This window comes from Epinephelus moara, chromosome 10 (assembly GCF_006386435.1).
Source record: "Epinephelus moara isolate mb chromosome 10, YSFRI_EMoa_1.0, whole genome shotgun sequence".
Lineage (NCBI taxonomy): Eukaryota > Metazoa > Chordata > Actinopteri > Perciformes > Serranidae > Epinephelus > Epinephelus moara.
This window is the reverse complement of record NC_065515.1, coordinates 23,535,019-23,552,357: the sequence shown is the minus strand read 5'-3', so window position 1 is coordinate 23,552,357 and position 17,339 is coordinate 23,535,019. Positions and strand designations below refer to the sequence as shown.

The following is a 17,339-nucleotide window of genomic DNA, read 5'->3' as shown; positions in this document are numbered from 1 at the left end:
GGCTCCAGGCATCCATTCCTTCCCACTTCTGGATGAAAATCTGTTAACATGTCTTAGTCTTTGTTATGTAATCCAGAACGCCACTTAACCACAATAATGTAATAAAACTCACATATCAGCGCAGACTTTATGTTCTCTCTGGTGGATTACACAACTCACAAGTTTCACTGTATCTTACTACGCAACCCCTCACAGCTGACTCACAGGACATAATGTGCTATAATGTAACATTAAGAAAACAGTGTGGACATAATAGTGAACATTCTGTATTACCATGCACTCTTGAACTCTGACACCAACTGCCTCAGGTCTGACACTTACTGGCACCTTACTGTTATCTAGTTTTATATTTTCAATATACTTTATGTTTTAATTTGCTATACATTTGCTTATCTGCTGCTATTGTAGTCCTTGAATATTGCACTCTTTGTATCTGCACTCTTCGCTCCTCCAGTTTTGTATTGCAACCGCTGGACAGCAGTCACCCTCGGGATGCATAAAGTTCTGTCTTGTCTTGTCTTTCACAAGCCTGCTGAGTGATTTTCATACTGTACATAATGAATGAAAACCAATGGAGGCCCGCTCGTTAATGCAAATAGCTAGTCAGGTGGCAGCAACTCAGCGCATTTAGGCATGTAGACATGGTCAAGACGACCTGCTGAAGTTCAAACTGAGCATCAGAATGGGGAAGAAAGGTGATTTAAGTGACCTTGAACGTGGCATGGTTGTTGGTCTGAGTATTTCAGAATCTGCTGATCTACTGGGATTTTCACACACAGCCATCTCTAGGGTTTACAGAGGATGGTCCGACAAAGAGAAGATATCCAGTGAGCCTTGTTGATGCCAGAGGTCAGAGGAGAATGGCCAGACTGGTTCAAGATGATGGAAAGGCAACAGGAAGTCAAATAACCTCTGGTTACAACCAAGGTCTGCAGAAGACCATCTCTGAATGAACAACATCAGCTGACAAAGCGGCTGTATTTGCCGAGTTGGGATGAGAACGTGTTGAGATGTCTGGCTTATGGAGCTGAAGTTAGACGAGTTGTATAAATTGTTTATTATTTACCTGGAACACAGTCTCGACAGTTTAATCAACAACCAACACTTTGTAATGTGAGTCATTTGTTTCACACGTGTGGTTTCCATACTTCATTTTCTTCAAACGGCTCACGTTTTGTTGTTTGTGTTTTGAAGAAGTGAACCAAACTTTAGTTTTACTCTGTTTGTTTCTGCAGAGTGAGTCAGTTTTCCTGTTTTCTGTTAATTTGATTCTTAGAAGGATTTGAGCCTTCAGCTGAAAGTGAGTCAGCTGAAATAATTTATGATTAAATTGAACACTACAACTAAAACCACACCTTTGTTTCTGGATCCCTTTTCTTGGATTTTAACATTACCACATCCCTCTTTTTCAGATGTTATGCTCCATGATCCTGGATGAGGTTGTCAGAGGTTAACACAGTTAGCATCTCTGGAGAGTAATAAATCCAGAACAACATTCACAGCTGGAGTTAATACGCTGCCTCTCCTGCTGAGAGGACAGTGTATCATCACAGGATGTTTAACGACTTATAGAGTCACACACTATTTTCTCCTGGTAACATGGATCAGATCTTTTCTTAGTAATGCTCTGTTGCAATGGCACGTGTGTTTACAAATAAAGTGGGTCTTGAGCTCACTTATCTGACTTTTTTATTGAATCCAGAAGATTCAAACGTCATGTAGCCGAAAACAGGAAACACGTCACGTTGCACTGAAAAATGAACTCTGAAAAGTAGTGTTTTTATCGGCCTTTCTGGTTGAAATTTTCAGTCTCACCTCTGACGACACGCAGCATCAGTGAGTGGGTGTGTTTGTTGTGGTTGTAAAACGTTCTTTGTTGTACCTGTAACCACAACCCAATGGTAATGTCACAGTGTGCTGACACACCCTGTCAAGTTCTGCATCACTGCCGCAAGGTGAAAAGTTAAACCGCTGGAGATAAACAAACGTAAAGGCTTTCAGCTATGAAGTTGTTCTTCAAGTACAAATCAGGTTTACTTTACATTTCTGTTCAGCATGTTTGATTGTAGGCAGTGGTGATCCTAGCCTATGGAAGCCCTGATGGTTGGGCTAATGGTTACACCAGGTAGCTAGCTGACTGTGCTAATGGTATCCAGCTGTTATACTGAGGGGGAGTCTCACACAAAGGCGAACCGCACCGCTCCGCCTTTTTTTTTTTTTTTAATTGAATACCACTAATAACCCCTTGCTGCGCCTTTTTATTGTTGCCAGGTAACCACTTCATCACGTCCCTACTTCGGGGGGATCCAAACTGTTGCAATGTTTGCCTCTTCTGACAGTGAACCCCTGAATGCGAATTATACAGGTTTGAACTAAGATATATATTTCTTGCTGTTCAAGTGAGGGAGTTCAAGTATCTTGGGGTCTTGTTCACGAGTGAGGGTAGAATGAAGTGTGAGATGGATCGGCGGTTTGGTGTGGCATTTGCAGTGAGCTTTCAATTTACTGGTCCATCTACGTCCCAACCCTCACCTATGGTCATGAGCTCTGGGTAGTGCCCGAAAGAATGAGATCACGGATACAAGCGGCTGAAATGAGTTTCCTACGTGGGGGGGCTGGGCTCAGCCTTACAGGGTGAGGAGCTCGGACATCCGGAGGGAGCTCGGAGTAGAGCCACTGTTCCTTTGTGTTGAAAGGGGTCAGTTGAGGCGGTTCGGGTGTCTCATCAGGATGCCTCTTGGGCGCTTCCCATTAGAGGTGTTCAGGGCACGTCTCACTGGTAGGAGGCCCTGGAACAGACCCAGAACACGCTGGAGGGATTACATATCTCATCTGGCCTGGGAATGCCTTGGGGTCTCCCAGGAGGAGCTGGAAAGCGTTGCTGGGGAGAGGAATGTTTGGGATGCATTGCTTGGCCTGCTGCCCCTGTGACCCGGCCCCATAAGTGGATGGATGGATGTTCCAGGCAGCCATTTTGTCTATTAATTACCCACATTGTTGTTTTATGATAATGCAGTTAAACACAGAACGTGTTGCAGTTCATTTCCTCACATCATTATAATGTGATTTGGAGTTTTCTTACCCTAAAATTGTGTTCATTCAAAAATGAGTGGAAGGAATGGATGTCTGTTGAGTGAGCTTCTCAGAAATTTGAACCCCTATAGTTAATTGACAACTGAGCAAATGTCATCTGATGATAAGGATCATGTGATAAAATTGAAAGCTCCAGAACAGCTACTAAATGAACTTTATAGTGTGGTCAAGAATAAACTCTGAAACTTAACACAGATAATTTTTTTTTTCCAGCACCAGCTTTGCAACATCGCTGCACACTTGCAGACTTTGGCTTGTTGGGCAATGTAGTTGAGTCACACAGTGATGTGGTAGATGTGGCTGCCTCACCCCGTTCAGGCACACGCGCGTGCCCTGACTGCAGACTGTAAGGTTTTCCTTGGCACTTGGCTCAGGGCAGAACGGGGAGTGGCCCGAACACACAACCTCTTTCTGACAGTCAGTCTCGTCATCACAGGCCTGACCCACTGGCTTAAACTCACAGTCCTGACCGCAGCACAGGCCCTGACTCGGACTTAATAAAAGCACACACAAAGAGTTAAGGTGACAGATAAACATGAAAACCACATCCATAAACAAAACAAAGACACACTTAGAAGGCAGAGCGTCAATAAAATAGTTTAGATGACTGTGGTGTACTGATTTAATCAACCCTAAGAGTCTATTAAACTAAAAACAGTGCCATCGTAGTCTGCATGCAGAAACATATCCTTAAACTAAAACTGTGTAAACTTCCATCTTGAAGCTTGTATTCACACTCTGATGGTCTGTGTACCTGCACACTTTACCAGGCTTGAGGTGACACTGGACTCCTACATGCTCTTTGGCGCTGAAGCAGCAGGCGTCTGTGTCGTTGTGACCGACGTCACACTCCTCACCGTCCTCGACAATCAAGTTTCCACAGATGGGCTGATCACTGACTGGACAGAACACGCAGATAAACACACACATGTAAATACACCCACAGTGTATAATTATTTACAGTGACTATTGCACGGGGTAAACATTAGGCCCCCGACTGCACTCTTGTCTTCCTCACCCACAAAGCAGTCGTCCTTCTTCACTTTCAGGATCTTGCTGATGTGTTTGATGCTGCAGGGCGAGAACTTGTCGTTGTTTTCACGCACCTCGCTTGTGGCTTCAGGGTACATCAGGTACCTGCCTTTACCGCCCCTGGAGCCAAGGTTTCCGCAGTTCGAGCCGTCGTCGTGCTGGAAAACAGACCAGAAATTAACTTTTAGATGGTGTGTTTTTCCGGATATGCATCTACACACTGAGGAAATGGAATCAGCAGCTATTTGGGCATCGCCATTAAAAGTACTCAGCTGTAGACAGGAACAGCAGGGGGAAAACAAATGATCTAACCAAGCTCAAGCCATTTGTTTCCATCCTCGTTACGGCTCATCATCCCAGACAGTAAAAATGTTTTCAGTAAAGCCCATGGACGGTTGTTTTACAGCTGAAAGCTCTGTGACTTTTAGAGTTATCTTTGTTGTTTTCAAATAAAAAAACATATCCTTTATGCAGTCAAAAGATTTCCCTGGAATCTGATGGCCGTGAAACAGCAGAGGAATGTTGTGTTCCACATGTGGTACACAGAGAGCAGAACAGAGAGCTTTGGTCAGAGATGTATTATTATTATTATTATATGTCAAACATTTTCTGGAACTCGTATTCCCTGTATGTCAAACTCACGGGTGAATTAAGAGACCAAGGGACGGGCTTTAAAGTAACGTAGACACGTGCGGAGGAAACATGTTTTGATGTGGGTGAATCCGCATCTGTTCTTGATTAGTTTAATGGATGTAACTTCATAGTATTCACTCTGTGTGTCAGTATCTGCAGCTCTGGGGTTAACACCACTGCGTGTTACAGCAGATGTTAATGTGGTTACATTTATTTTTACTTTAATTGTTATTTGCTGGTATCATTTGGTTACACGTGAATTTACTGCTGCAGTCTTAGAGATAACAAAAACAGTGGAAAGCAATAACAAAACAAAACAGAACAGCCAAGTATGGGTATAGATCACTACTGCGCTGCATCAGTTTGCAGATTTCCTGCTCTTCCTGTTTACTTCTCAACACCTGCAGTGGTTTTACAGATGCTGGTACCCGAGACATAACCTAGATACAGTTTAAAGATAAACAGCTTATCATGACACGTGGCAAATGTTGGACTGTAAAGCTTTTCATGCTCGGGGCAAAACAAGTTCAGTCCCGTCTTCTTTAAATCTCGTGACAGCTGTTTTGATTATCGTTTAATTGTTTCAGAGATTGTTAAAGCAAAGATACCAAACAAGATCTGGTGTCAGTTTCTCCATTGTGAGAACTTAGTGCTATTTTTTTTTTTTTTTGTTTTACCTATACGATCATAAAGTGAATATCTTTGATTTACACTTTATAGCTCATACATTATATTATTATTATTATTATTACTTTGTGTTTTTATTGTATTTATTTTATTGGTTTGTTTTTATCCTCCTTTATCCTCCTTTCCTTTATTTGTCATTATCATTTTTGTCTTTCTAATAAGTTTTTGTGTCTTATCTCTTTTTAATTTTTCCTCAAATTTTGTCATGATCCCATTTGCCATTACTGTTCGGCTTCTATTGTAAAATTGCTTCTGCTTTGCTTTATTTTTCCAAAGCACTTTGTAAACTCTGTTTTTAAAGGTGCTATATAAATGAATTATTATTATTATCCTAATAATAATAATAATAATAATAATAATGATAAATAAAAAATAATTGTCATGTTAAAAAATCAAATAAAGAAAATTAATTAATAAAATTAGAAAATAATCCTTAGCTACTAATTTAATCAGACTCAGAAATCAGAATCTGAACTACATTATTGATCCCAGGGGGAAACTGGTACACATTGCAGTTGCTCTCATATTTAGGCTATGCACACAATAATTATAAAAAAAGAAGAAGAAAAGAAGAAGTATGTATGCTGCAATATATAACAATATGCAGAAATATGTGCATCATACTATAAAGTGCTTAAATTTAAATGCAAGAACAGTATAAGTAACAGATAAATAAGAATATAATTGAAAGGGTACTGCAGCAGTTGAATCATTGCACAATTTTTGTACCGTTAAGTCAGTATTGCACAGTTAGCTTATAAATAATAACTGAATTATGGAGTTAAAGCTGCAAATGGCCATATGTGCACAAAATGTAGGAAGGAGCAATAAAAGAAAAATGTGCATTTCATATTTACTATATAGTTTAACTCACAAGTGTGCAGCAAACTGATCCATAGCACACAGTTCTAAAAAGCTAGTGTATGCATATGTGGTTTTAGGGAAAGTAGGTCAAAGGCCACAGCAGCTCTCCAGAATTCACTCTGCATCACAGCCCACACCTCTCTTTCCTCCACCGTGTTTGCTACAAATCTCAGTTGTAGCCCGCGCTCAGACCTCTTCATGTGCTTCACATGAAAAGGTCCGGTCTGGAAACAATGAGACATGCCTGTCACAGGAGCCAGTGCACCGGGCCGGAGTGGAGAACTTACGGTAGTTTAACTCATAAATAGCATGCGAGGTCTGACGCAGCAGAACTAATCTGCTCAGGAGCGCCTCAGAGGACTCTTTGGTCTGTGGAAGTGTGAATAACAGAGGGCAGGGTGAAAACAGCCCGAGGAGCACTGCTGGCATTTTGGGCAGTGGGAGAAAGGTTGCAGGTGTTAGCAGCACTCACACATGGAGAGGGGGTGCGTGCACTTGTGTGTACACATAAGCTGTGTGTTGTTATGGTGGAAGAGGTTGTAAATGAAGAGAATAAATGAAAAGATAGAAAGAAATCACAGCTCCTCCTGTTCTCTTTTCTCAGATTATCCATTGAGGCGGAGCCAAGGGTCTCTGAAACAAACCACTCAGTACAGGCCAAGGTCTCTAATGCCCACATAAAGTGAATCATTCACAGACAATTTGTTCCGGTGCAGTGCAAACAGCCATGTATGCCCTGTGAGAATATGTGAAGTAAGTCTAAATTTTGAATCACAGAGATTCGTCATGTTGAATTATCATTCAGTACACAACCAGCACGCTAGACTGGAAGGTGTTCAGTTCACTGGGGCACCAGAAGGAGTTCAGGATACAACTGGTAAAGTTGAACAAACATCCGAAATACTCAACCACAGGTCAGTGGAGTATGCTCAGACCTACATTGTGCAATTTCAGTTATCTGCAGCTGTCTACACCCTCGATTTTAAATCTGAGCTTGAATTCATGATGTCACCAGGTTTTTCTCATCTTGATGATGGACTTGGACTTTCCATGTCAAGATATGACGTGCAAGGTACCCTGAGTTCTGAGATGCTGTGTCAAATTCACCCTGTTACATAGAGTGTCTGTTTTCAAAATACACTTCCATTTTCACAGGAAATTCACCATTTAAATACTGTCTCTTTCAAAATAAAAGCACAACGTCAGTACAACACTGCAAATTGATGTTTTTTCTTCCTCAACAACAGACAGACGTGGTGAGGTTTGGGCAACAAAAGCAACACAAGCACATGGTCGGTTTAGAAAGAAAGAACTGGGTTTGGCCAGTTTTCCCTGATTCTGCCAGGCAACATATGCAGATGTGAAAGGGTGAAAGGACAGCTTTTTCATCAGTGTCTGGCGCCGTAAGTGACTGCCCAAGTGCCGATATTCGACGACTTCGGAGTGAGACCAGGTTGGTGCTGCAGTATTTTAGTTAACATGCAAATTATTTGAATGTAGGGTGCAAAAACTATCCCTAAAGATATACTATGCAGGATGTTCCTAAAAATCATTGTAGTGTGACAGCCCTCTTACCTTCCGGCTTGGGGTGTCTTTCCCTTTAAGACAGGAAGCAGGAAGAGCATCACTGATTAACTCATACCAGGTGTGCTGCTGCTCCTCAGCTATATAAGCTGCTGGAGTCAGTCAGTCTTTCACTCTCACCTGGGCGTATGGTTTGTTGTCTTCTTCTTCAGGTTGTTTTCTGTGTTTATTTTCTTTGTTCATTATGCAATGTTTAATTAAAAGTCATGTGTGTCCTTTCCTCTTTGTCCCTCCCTTGAGCCGGGCTGTGACGTAGACTCACACAGTAGTAATCCCTCCAAATCAACACGTATGACCCACTAGAAGTGTGTAGTGTTGTAATTATCTGCAGGGACACAGCCCTCTGCCCGTATTTTCTTATTTTATAGGTAGCAGCCAAGTGCCAGACTGTAAGCAGCTTGCATCTAAGAGGGAGCTATGAAAATCATGGACACAGTGCCAAAAACCCTGCAAATGTAGTGGACGAGAATTAATCTGCACAATAACCAACAATTCAAGCAGTGGTACATCAATTAAAATTCACATTATCAGGGGAATGTCATGGGATATTCACTGTACAATACATGCCGCAACAACCATACATGTACAACCATACATGGTTGGTTTTACTGAGCCACTTCAGACAGATGTATTTCATATATTGATGCACTATGTATTTAGTATTTCATAAACTCTGTGATGGTGACTGACCGGAGATCCCAGGCTGTGGCCGAGCTCATGAGCGAAGGTCAGCTGGACCTGTCGAGGAGGCAGGAACTGTCCGTAGTTCTGAATTGTGACCAAACCTGTGTTCTGGCTGATGTTTTCGCCCTTAAGAGATCTGATCTGCTTTGAACATATTCCTCCTGCGTTACCTGAAGTGCACACAGATGAAAGGATAAACACTGAGTTTGGTTGTCACTGAGGTCATGTACAGTAAATGAAATGTATAATATAAAAACAGTTTGTCTTCTGGTGTTTCTTTCCCACACAATATGTGGTTAATGTATTGTAAGACGGTGGAAGAAATGCAGGTTTTGATAAAGTTGGCAGCTCATGAAACATAACTCCAACTGCGTCACTGCTTCAGATTCAACAGACCTGATGAAAACATACCTTCTTGTCACTTTGCAGTACAGTATGGTTGCATAACTGACCTTGTGCTACTGGAAATACCTTAAACCAACAATGCTACTGAAGCGTTATTGATCTCTGAGGCCCCGGGTCAGCGGGGTGCGGACAGACAGACAGACCAACAGACCTGCTGAGCTCCTCTAGTTTCACATCAAAGCCTGCAGAGCCATTTGGCCTCCAATAGTCTCCATCTGCCTTCGGGTTTACGTAATGTCCCTGAAAGCCATTCCCACAATTACAAACAGCTGGCCACGTTCACATGGATGGATGGCTGGGCTGTGACATCATCTTTCAGCTGGCCAGCCAGAGGACAGGTTTCACAGAAACCAATCTGATTGGTCAAACTGAGCACCTATGATAAGGTCTCTCAGAGAGGCCGCTCATGGATTTGAGTAAAGTGGTCAGATGTGACTTCAGGTAGTTCAGCAAGACCATCGCTTAAATTCAAGACATCTCACACTTAAATACCTTAATTCCCCAAATGACCATTACTCATCCCATATTATGTTGATGATGAAACTGTAAAAAGGAAGACTTTGTTTTTCCTGTCTGTCTCCAGGGTGAAGAAAGAGTCCAAAAAAAAAAAAAAAAAAAGTCTTGATGAATCGGAGTAAAAAGGCAGCAGCAATAACAACAGCAAAACTAAATCAAAATTTCTGATTACAAACTCTCACATAGCTTGTTCCATTTAATCCACGTCTCATTTATCCAGTCATATGCTCAGTACTTCCCAAACATCTAAAGAAGTATTTCACTGCTGCAAAGATGGTCTTTTCATAAAACTGGGCTGACTATGCAGTAGAAAGGTGCAAATACTTTTGAAATTGGTGCTACATGACCAGAGGAAAATGGCTGTGGCATTTGCTTTTGCCCAAGAGGTAGAAAACCTCCATCTACCAGAATGCACTGCGAGGCATTGGACCAATAAACACTGCTGTTCCAGCTTGGTGATGTAATGCGAGCTTGGCCATTTTGACACAGGAAAACATACGGTGGTTGGTTGGTAACAAACGATTTCCAACAGTTATACATTAAGCTAAAATGTGTGTCTAAAAACATTTTAGGCGAGAAATAGGCAACACAGTAACTAGGTTCATATTTGATCAGCACTGCCTAGTCTCACAGTTTGAGTTTGAGAACCACTTCTATACTCTTTTGTTGAGCACTAGAATATTTTGTATTGACTCGCTTCATACGCCCGAATAACTCACGTCATACGCGCATTAAATTGCTGAACCGATGAATGAACTTTTGCCGGTACGTCCTCAGCATCACACGTCCCGAGGAAATCAATACTGACTGGCTATCGTGGCGCGAATCGATCACTGAAGTTCAGATTTTTCAACTTACAAATAAGCATATGATGTGAAATCTCACTACTTGCTTCATTCTCGCAACTGTCACGTCCATCCCGAATTCCGGTTGGAATATGCATCTAATCGTGCCTTTACATCGACTTTACATGTGATATGTTTTATTTGTGCCCACTGTGAACACAACATCAGTGTCTGTGGTGGCGGGGATACAAGAGAGCAAGCAAAAAAAAAAAGTTGGGCTGAGAGAGGAGCAGGGAGATCTGGGCACTGCCTGGTGAGATGGAGGGAAGTTTACCAAAGTCCATTTATATGTACTACCCATGTTATTATAATACAAAGCTGGTTGAATATATGCAAAGTATCCCTTTACGGGTTAGTTTGGATTCACCAGGCTCACAATAACACACAGCAGCGAGGTAGAATAACTGTTATTGGCAGAGGAGTCTGGCTTTAAAGTTTCACAACAGTTCAGTCTCCTGTCAGGAGGCTGTCTGTTTGGGAAGTACTGTGCACACGACTGGGTCACGCATGAGTTGTGTGAGAGGTTGTGAACAGATGTTTTGATGTGTTTTTGTTGTTGCCAACTTGTAACTTCAATATGGAGGCCTGCGAGAACAGCTTTCTTTACAAATTCAGTGTAACACAGGGTGAGTAATGGTCTTTGGGGGGGTGAAGTATTCCTTTAAACAGGGTCAATCCCTCATATTGTATTTGGGCCAAAAATCTACTTAGTGCTGAACCTTGGAAGATGCTAACCACCTGTGCCTTTAATCGAAGCCCAATAAAATGACCAGTTGCTGCCTAACAGCCTCCACAGCCACTCCTGTCTGTGCTCTTCCTCATCCATTATCATTGTCTCCGTGCCTATTGCCACCACAACTCTTTCAATCAGCTGCCATGGTTATCTCCATATGTCCCTCCTCTCTTGCCATTGGTTATCTCCATTTGTGCCCGTGCCCATGTGTGCTTCAGGTTGGAGGTCTCAGCAGTTCCCATACAGGCACGTGAATTTTATGTAACACCTCTTACACAATACGGCCAGTGCCATTTTGAGTGGTAAGGCTCATGAGGTGTGTGTCTGTTAAAGATATTCAGTGCCTGTTTCACAGAAGTCTGAGTTCACAAGGTGTCACTGAGGACTGTGGGAACCAGTCACGGGCATCTGGATCTCCCACCACCGGCATGTTTTTCTTACACAGTGGGCGTATGTGTGACGTCCAGGAACTGAGGGACGGTTAGAGGTTGAAAAACAAAAAACAAAAGTGCACCTTTATCTGTGCTGTTGTAGAAACAATGAGGGTACTGTAGGGGCGAGGAGCGAAGGAAAGACAGTTACACCACTGTCATGTGTCAGGTGAGGGAGGTAGCTGCTGACAACCTGAGGCAATTTTATCCCTCGGTGTTTGATATCACATGATAGCTATTGCCAGAAAAAAGAAGGCTGAATTAAATTTTTAAGCTTGGGAGGAAAATCTGGAAGAAAATGTGACAGGATTATTTGTGCTTCTCAAAAAGACATAAGTTTCATATCCAGAAATTGTCAGGGACGACCTTCTCAGCCACGTTAATCAAGAATTCTGGATGCATTTCTCCCACATTCCCAGCTTTTGACCTAAAATGGCCTCCCCTGATGGGCTATTCAAGGAGCCGGCTTTCCTAGAAAGAGCTCAGTTCGGAGGACTGAGCTGTGGTTTTTGGCAGCGTGAGCACAGGGGGGGCTGCGATTCTGTCCCCTCCTCCCTCTCTCTCTCTGTCTTTGCCACAGAAAGGAGCCGCAATGAAAGACTCCTATTATTAGCTTGCTTGACAAACACAGACCGGAGAAACAAGCGAGCCTCCGGAATAACTTACACATAATACACACAGTCACCGTCAGGAGGAAACGCACGCACAGTAATACCCCCTTAAAAAAATGTTTGGTCAGAAAGTATCAATAAACATCACAGACAAACCTGGAGGAACCCACACATACACAGACTTTCACACGGTTCCTTAGGAACAAACAATAGTAAATGGGCAGTCTTTCCTTTGATAAACAAACAGGGGGATTCCGTGTGTCCTCATTACACCTTTAACAGCAAAAACAGGTGAGCCATTTGACCGCCAGTTACTCCAGAGTTCTCAGAAAAATACAGTGGATGTACTCTGGACGTCTACCATAAGTACTGTAAAATAAAGCAACTGCATCTCACGGCTCGCTTTGTCTCCAGAGTTCATCGACCTGCACATTGCAAATCTGAATAGTACTTATTCACAGTGTTGTGGGAACAATTTGACCTTTTAGGACAAAAGACTGTCTGGAACGCATCACAGGTTTCATTCAAGCCAATTAGTTTTGTTGTTTTTGCCGTCGTTAATATCAGTTGTGGTAAAATTTGACTAAACTGCAACAAGAATGGTGAGCTGATCAGACAGGACAAGTTAAATCAGGACAGTGGGAAAAATTATAGGCACAGACATCAGTTTGTACGCCAAACTCATCCTCCAGAATCTAGACGAACCATTACAGGAAAGTCCAAATTCAGCCGCAGCAGCAACCTGATCTGGGAAAGAGACTTCTTAAAAAAAAAAAAGATCTGAAAAGGTAGATACAATAACTATTTTATTCCTCAAGCCATCAGCTATCGGTGCTACACTTGAGTTCAGTCAGACAGCTCACGTTTGTTAGACCCTGAAGTCCCCATCAAGGTCATGTTTTCTTTGTTTTCAGTTTTGTTAGTATTTCCTGCTTTATTCTGACACTTACCCTTGTCTCTCGTTTCAGGCACTTCACTTCCTCCCCCTGTGTGATTACCTGCCCCGCCCTGACTGGTCTCACCTGTCCCTCATTACCCCTCCTCTCTTGTGTATTTAGTCCACCTGCTGCCCTTTGTCTGTGCCACTTTGTCTCTGTAGTTTGGAGCACTTGTTCTAGCCATTTGTTCCTAGTGTTCTCTAGTTTTTGATCAGGTATCTTGCATTTTAGCATTGTGCATAAGCCCCAAGCTTTTTGGAAACGTTTTTGAGTCCTGCTACTGAGTCAACAGGTTTCTCAGATGGTCACTTGCACCTTTGTACTCTTATATCAATTTTGATTTTACTGATTTGAATTGACTTTTTTTTGACTCAGTTGTTTATTCTGTCAAAAATGTCTTTTATTAAGATCATGCTGCAGTTGTGGTTGTGAAACAGACGACAAAAAATTCTCAAACTTAATGTACTGTAATATCTAAACCACTTACTAAGAAGGGAAAACAAAAGTGAATTATAATCACTGCTGGACAAAGAAGTACCACTGCACAATCTAATAGATATTTACAATGGACAGCTTCAGGAAAAACTTTGTCGTTGATCTAAACCAGCTGAGACAGACGGAGCCACTGCTTCCCAATAATGAAACTGATGAGTTACACATCATCATAATTATTGACTCAAGTACTGAAAATAATAGAAACATGTCAATGGAGAAGTGAAATGAGTCCTGGACTGTGAAACGTGTCCTGGTGCCGAGCTGAATCCTGATATCTTCCAGGTTTTGCTTCTGCAGCATTAAAAACATGATGTTTGGTCAAACTGTGAAACAGGCTGCAGATTAATGACGCTCCACCAGCTCCTCACACTGTCACTATGGACACCCTGCCTTAAGAGAGGAATCTGTGTTTCTCTGTCAACAAGGGGACACATGGAGGGTGTGTGTTTTTGTAACTAGTGGACAAACATATCACATTCAGACAGCTCAAACTACCAGATCACACACAGAGTTATGCAGATTCTTCACATTTTAGCTGGCTCCATGCACGCTGTTAACTCATTTCTGACCAAACTGTCAGTGGTTGAGTTGCATTTTGGGTAATGTAGGCACCAGGTTCTGACCAGGTTTGCATGGAATAAAAAAAAAAAAAAAATCCTGAATTATGTTTGCTACAGGCGATGCGTTTAGTTGCACTCTGCTGGAGGAATGTGTGTTGCCCCTCTCTTGGCCGTTGGTTGAAGGATTTAACAGCGAGTTATATTTTGGGACTTTGTAAAAAAATGGTGAGATTGAAGATGCTTTGAAAATGGTAAGGCTTAGATAAAGGATGCAAATTAATTTGACGATAATGTACAGTTCCTAAATGTGTGCTTGAATTAAATCATATTGGATATTTTTTTTGTTTTACTGTATGATAATAATAATGTATTACATTATTGAATAATGTAATACATAATTGGACTTCTAGACTGTGGGATTATAAGAGAAGGGAGACACCACGTTTATAAGCTTTCAGATGGCTGAATCAATTTCACAACTATGTTACTATAATCACCGGAAAGAAGCAAGTTTAATCTGCCCAGACATCTTTTATATGTTCACAATTATGTAACTTTCTATGTGCTAGCACACAGTGAAACACAGGAGTAGCATCCCATGGGCAGAACAGCAGAAGGTTAAAGGTTAATTAAAAGGGTATATATTTATGGTAACATTGTTATTTCAGTCTTTATGAGTGTGTACTCCCAACAGGACAATAACGCTACCGCATGGCTGCCAGCTAAACCCCAAACATATTGTGTGGACTCCTCAAGTAGTCTCAGGAGCAGCAGGAAAGTTACTGGTGAAAAAGCTTGAGTGGCACGAGACGTTTTGACCCCAACCCCCCGTCCTACCCTGATGTATGAACACACAACTTGGAGAGGTTTGGAGGAGGAGGTCCAAGTGACTGATGGTGTGTGCGAGCGTGTATGCATGTGCACAGTGCGCATACTGCTGTAGCTGTAGTAGCATCGGGGCCCTTGAGTTTATGGTCGCACGGTTAATGGGCTTCTATTTCCCAAGACCAGTAATAAACTGGTGGAAGTGGAGACGCTGAGGGTAAGCGTATCTGTTTCTGGAGGTCAAACATTATCCACGTTTAATACTCTGCTCATTCTTCAGGGCGGTCACATGAGACTGGAAAGTCACAACAGTGTCACTGCCACTATAAACCCACAATGTGTGTATGTGTGTTTGTGTGTTTGTGTGTGTGTGTGTATGTGCCTCACGTGAGGTGTCACCATGGAGATCAAGCTGTGGAATGCAGTCAGCAATCCTCACTAAGACGTCTGGGAGTGGTTTGTGTGTCTCATTTGTGTGTGTGTGAGTGTCAAAGGTTCATTGCTCTCTAATCACATGTCATTGTGGTGGTCTGCTTTCACACCCCTCAGTTTAGCCAATCAAAAGCTGCGTCTGAGTGAATGTCATAGAGACAAGCAGGAAGAGCCTCCCTATCAAAACAATTCACAACATACGTGTCCAACTTCCTCCAACACAACAAAAACACTACACACAGAGAGTCTGTCAGCAGACCGGAGAGACGTGGCTGAGGTTGTAGTGAATGTGTATATGTAGGTCATCGAACAGTATGTCCTCAAAATGAAAAACAAGTTGACTGAAAGCTCAACCTTTTAAAACCTTGAAGCAGATTCTGTACAATATTTTGTAAGAAAACATCTGATATCAATAATCGCTAATATCACTGATGTTTTTTAGCCGAATGCGTTCCCGTTTCCGAAAAGGGCAGATTTCATGTAGGAATGAAACATATTTTTAAGTCGGTTACTGAACTGTAATCCTGGTACATTACAGAAAAATTGAGACGTAAGTTCATTATGCAAATTATGACTTTGAAGTCAAGTCAACTTTATTTAAACAGCACTTTAAACACAAACAAAGTGGATCCAAAGTGCTTTTACAGCACACACAGAAAAAAAGAACAGGAGCAAACGAGAAGAGAGAAACACCAACAAAGACAGTCACAGTATGCGCAATTAAAGGCGATAGAGTAAGAGTGTGTTTTAAGACCATTCTTGAAAATCTCAATGGTGGGGGAGAATCAGATGGCGGGAAAGAATTCCAGAGCTTTGGGGCAGCGACAGAGAAAATCCTGGCCCCTTAGTCCTGGATCTCGGGGACAGACAGATCAGATAATCTTAGTTCTCTCATAGTGTGATACGGGGAGAGGAGCTCTCTAATGTAAGAGGGGGCGAGGCCGTTTGAAACATCACAAACATCAGACTCTTAAAATGTATCCTGTAGCTAACAGGTCACATAACTTATATAGCTATAGCTTTTAGAGGAAAACAAAAGCATCCACACACTCAAGTCTGTGCAAAAATCTTGAAAAAAGCCTTTCCTCAAGGCATAAACAAGTTTATACCTGCCTGTTTATGTCCTGAGGAAAGCCTCTGACCGAAAGCTTGCTTCCATTTTTTCAGGATTTTTGCACAGATTTGAGTGTGTGAATGCTTTTTAAAGCTCCAGCACCTCAACTAAGTTTGATACAGGGGAAGTTATAGTTTTCTTTTTTCTATTTTTTAATGAAAAACATGAAACATGTTTTTTTTAAAAAATGTGATACGTGATTTTGTCTGTAAATAACAAAATTTCAATTTCAATAAAAGTAATGAAACACCCGTTGTATGAAGTTGTTAACTTAGGTTCGGGAGCAGGGCCACGCCTCAACCACACCTCTAATTACCTGCCAAGCCTACTTAAACCTGGCCAACCCATGCTGCCCTGTTTGTCTCAGATTTCGCGACCCACCCTACCTTTCCCTTTATCCATCATCCTCCCTTCCTCATACCAACCAACATTCCTTCATCCTCTCTTCCCTTCTCCCTTCGTCTCTTCTTATTCAGTCTGGTGCACACCTCTCCCATGTCTCATTCTAGGTACCGTCTGGGGGACCTGGAAAGATGCCTGAGACGGGACCCCCACACTGAGTCTCCCTCTGCCTGATCTCCAGTTCATCCTCCCAGATCAGCCTAACAGACGACATCCTCTTCCACCTTCACATCCATTCACCAGTCCTCAACAACTAACACTTCCTGAATTACGATTAAACATTTAAACGACATGTTGTTGTGGCGTGTGCCTTGCTAGTGAATCTGTCATTAATGATATTTCCTCATGCCTGACAGCAGAGGGTAAGGCAGCTTTACATGCAGATCACTAGGAATCATTAAGGAGCTCACTCACATTTTGCTTTTGGACTCTCCAACCAAAACACTGCTAGTATA

The 17,339-nt window shown here is 42.1% G+C and overlaps 1 protein-coding gene across 1 annotated transcript in view; it reads right to left on the bottom strand.

The window, feature by feature from the left end:
* Window positions 1–17,339, bottom strand: part of si:ch1073-396h14.1 (disintegrin and metalloproteinase domain-containing protein 10) — a 43,752-nt gene that overhangs the window by 5,640 nt on the left and 20,773 nt on the right. The window contains exons 9-12 of the mRNA XM_050054695.1: window positions 8,584–8,747; window positions 4,112–4,283; window positions 3,848–3,992; window positions 3,403–3,586 (exon numbers count right to left, since the gene is read on the bottom strand). Of these exons, the coding sequence (XP_049910652.1) occupies window positions 3,403–3,586; window positions 3,848–3,992; window positions 4,112–4,283; window positions 8,584–8,747 (665 nt within the window). The remainder of the gene's footprint in view (window positions 1–3,402; window positions 3,587–3,847; window positions 3,993–4,111; window positions 4,284–8,583; window positions 8,748–17,339) is intronic.